The 2,820-nt window shown below is 48.6% G+C and overlaps 1 protein-coding gene across 1 annotated transcript in view; it reads right to left on the reverse strand.

Annotated features, from left to right (window-relative positions):
- Positions 1-880: 880 nt before the first annotated feature.
- pjvk (pejvakin) overlaps positions 881-2,820 on the reverse strand; it is a gene marked incomplete at both ends in the record, with an annotated part of 4,427 nt that continues 2,487 nt past the window's right edge. The window contains 3 exons of the mRNA XM_079734249.1: positions 881-1,182; positions 2,011-2,154; positions 2,761-2,818. Coding sequence (XP_079590375.1) covers positions 881-1,182; positions 2,011-2,154; positions 2,761-2,818 — 504 coding nt within the window. The remainder of the gene's footprint in view (positions 1,183-2,010; positions 2,155-2,760; positions 2,819-2,820) is intronic.

Below are 2,820 nucleotides of genomic sequence, written 5' to 3' on the forward strand. Positions count from 1 at the left end.
TACTTATTAAAAGATTTTTGAATAAACAATATAATGTTGATGTGGTCTTCGACTCGTCGTATTGATTAATTTACTTTAGTAGCATTTGTATTTAGTGGTCATTTAACGATGGATGCCTTTATCATGATGGAACACTTTCACTTGAGTGCAAAGTTCACTTTTACTTTCTACTTCAATCAAAGTACTGTTTTCTAAAAGGGCTCGGAATGAATGTATACTTTTACTTTGGTAAAGGATTCATGATCCTCTGTTACACGGTTCAGTGATTTGGTAAGACAAGGACAGAATAGAAAAGAAATAGATAGGTGGAGAAGCGTTGTTCGACTGGCATCGGACAATGGTTCACGGCCTGGCTGATTTAATGCCATAAAGCTTCATGGTTAACCTCACTCCACTCAAGTCAATAAGTACACCAAACTAGGAGAAACTGTTAAAAACAATGGGATAGCTATACAGCTATGGATGCAGACTCATAGTAGTGTACAAACATGGGAATGCGCCATTTCCTCTGCCACACATAATAACAATAACATCATAGACAAGTGAATATCAAGTATTTCATTCATTGTGGCAGGGTCTGAATTAGCAGGGATGTACCCCCGAGGCTCCCATGACAACCACGGAGACCGCCCCCACAGCGCAGGTGACCCACTTCCTGGTGCACTTCCTGTTTGGAATCGAACCTGTTAAAAAATGCAGGCACTGTGTTAAGCAGAGCACATAGGCCATATTCCCCCGCTTCAGAGAGAAACTATTTTCCAAAGTAGCTTCCCAGAAAAGGAGACGTGGTTTTCTTCGGCCAGCGGCCCCTGAACCCGATCCCTCGGGGCCCTGGCGGTGCTCCGCCCGGCTCGGCCTACCCACGACCTTTGACCTCCTGTTAGCGCAGCGTCTTGTGCCAGAGGTCGAAGCAGGGCACCACGTGGAGCCGCACGTATTTCTGCCCGCCGGAGGAGCACTCCAGGCAGCCGTACACCGTCTCCCGCCGCTGGCTGCCCATGCCGCACAGGGAGCAGGGCCCCTTGGCGATGTTGTGGTTGAGGAGGTTGATGCGTGTGTGCGAGCCCTCGCGCAGGTACGCCGAGGAGAGGTCCGTCATGCTGGCGGCCTTTTCGTAGTCGTCGGTCGCCCCGTCGTCCATGTACGGCTCCGGGTAGGTCAGCCCCTCGAACGCCCTGTCGTCTGACCCACGCGTGCAGGCAAGACGGCACGAGGGGGGTTAACGAGGTGCAGGGTTAACGAGGTTCAAAGTTAATGAGGTTCAAGGTTAACGATGTGCAGGGTTAACAAGGTTCAAGGTGAACGAGGTTCAAAGTTAACAAGGTATAAGGTTAACGAGGTGCAAGGTTAACAAGGTACAAAGTTAACGAGATACAAGGTTAACGAGGTGCGGGGTTAACGAGGTTCAAGGTTAATGAGGTTCAAGGTTAACGATGTGCAGGGTTAACAAGGTTCAAGGTGAATGAGGTTCAAAGTTAACGAGGTATAAGGTTAACGAGGTGCAAGGTTAACAAGGTACAAAGTTAACGAGATACAAGGTTAACGAGGTGCGGGGTTAACGAGGTTCAAGGTTAATGAGGTTCAAGGTTAACGATGTGCAGGGTTAACAAGGTTCAAGGTGAATGAGGTTCAAAGTTAACGAGGTATAAGGTTAACGAGGTGCAAGGTTAACAAGGTACAAAGTTAACAAGATACAAGGTTAACGAGGTGCAGGGTTAACGAGGTTCAAGGTTAACAAGGTGCAAGGTTAATAAGGTACAAAGTTAATGAGTTGAGCTGACAAGTTGAGCTGATAATTGGCTGGAGTTGATAATGTGAGGGGTGGGGGGGGCGAGGACACTCAATCAACTTTGCCTGTACCACTGAGAGAGGCATTTAAGTCACATCTTACGGTCAGGCGGCAGATGCACGTCTCCACAGCAACTGTTAGCAAACAAATGTGTCAAAATAGATCCTAAGCGAGTCGATTGGTTTCGAGGGGTCCTCCACCGTTTGCTATTGGTCACTCACCTGCCCTGAAGGGGTTTCCGTAGACGATGCCGGACAGGAAGCGGCGCAGGCGGCCCATGGAGAAGCGACCCAGGAATCCCCCGAGCTGCTCCCGCATCTGCTCGCGCTCAAAGCCCCCCGGAGACTCCGTTGCCACGCAGATATCTGTAAACACTGGACTATGTAAAGGGCCGTAGTGTAGCGTCTGTATCTGCTCATCTACAAACATGCCGTCTCTTCCTGTTCTTTGAAGAGGGATCCACTGATCCACCGAACAAAAAAGTAGAAAGTCAAAAAGGGAACTCCTTGGCGAAGGGTTAAGGTCTCTTCACACCAGATTGGATTTATTCAGACCGATTAATGGGATCGCATACCCTCTGATCTGACTCAAACGCAGTAGAGGACGAACGCGCAGGGTTTAAAGCCCCCGGCCATTGGTGTCAAAACACTGACATAAAAACCTGGCTTTCCAAAATCACAAGACCTAAGCGACCTGCTTATACCCACTTTCCAGCTGATCAGGAAGAACTTCAAAGCAAATATAGCAGAGCCAAATAATGATCTCATCAGCTACAACAGCTACAGCGGGGTCACTTGGTGATCTGTAGGCCTTTCCTATTGGTCGCCTGTTTTTAAACCAGCTCAGAAATTGACACCGCTCCGGTAGAAGAAATGACGGATCATCGCAGCACAACTGTTTCTGGGTTCAGATTGCAAGAGTCCATTGATATCAGTGTTTTGAATTATTCAATCAGTCATTCCGGTCCGTACCGAGGCGTCCGTCCAGGCGGACATAGAGCTCGCAGATGCTGAAGGCGATGGTGGTGTGGG

The sequence above is a fragment of the Pollachius pollachius genome, assembly GCF_949987615.1.
Source record: "Pollachius pollachius genome assembly, chromosome: 4".
Lineage (NCBI taxonomy): Eukaryota > Metazoa > Chordata > Actinopteri > Gadiformes > Gadidae > Pollachius > Pollachius pollachius.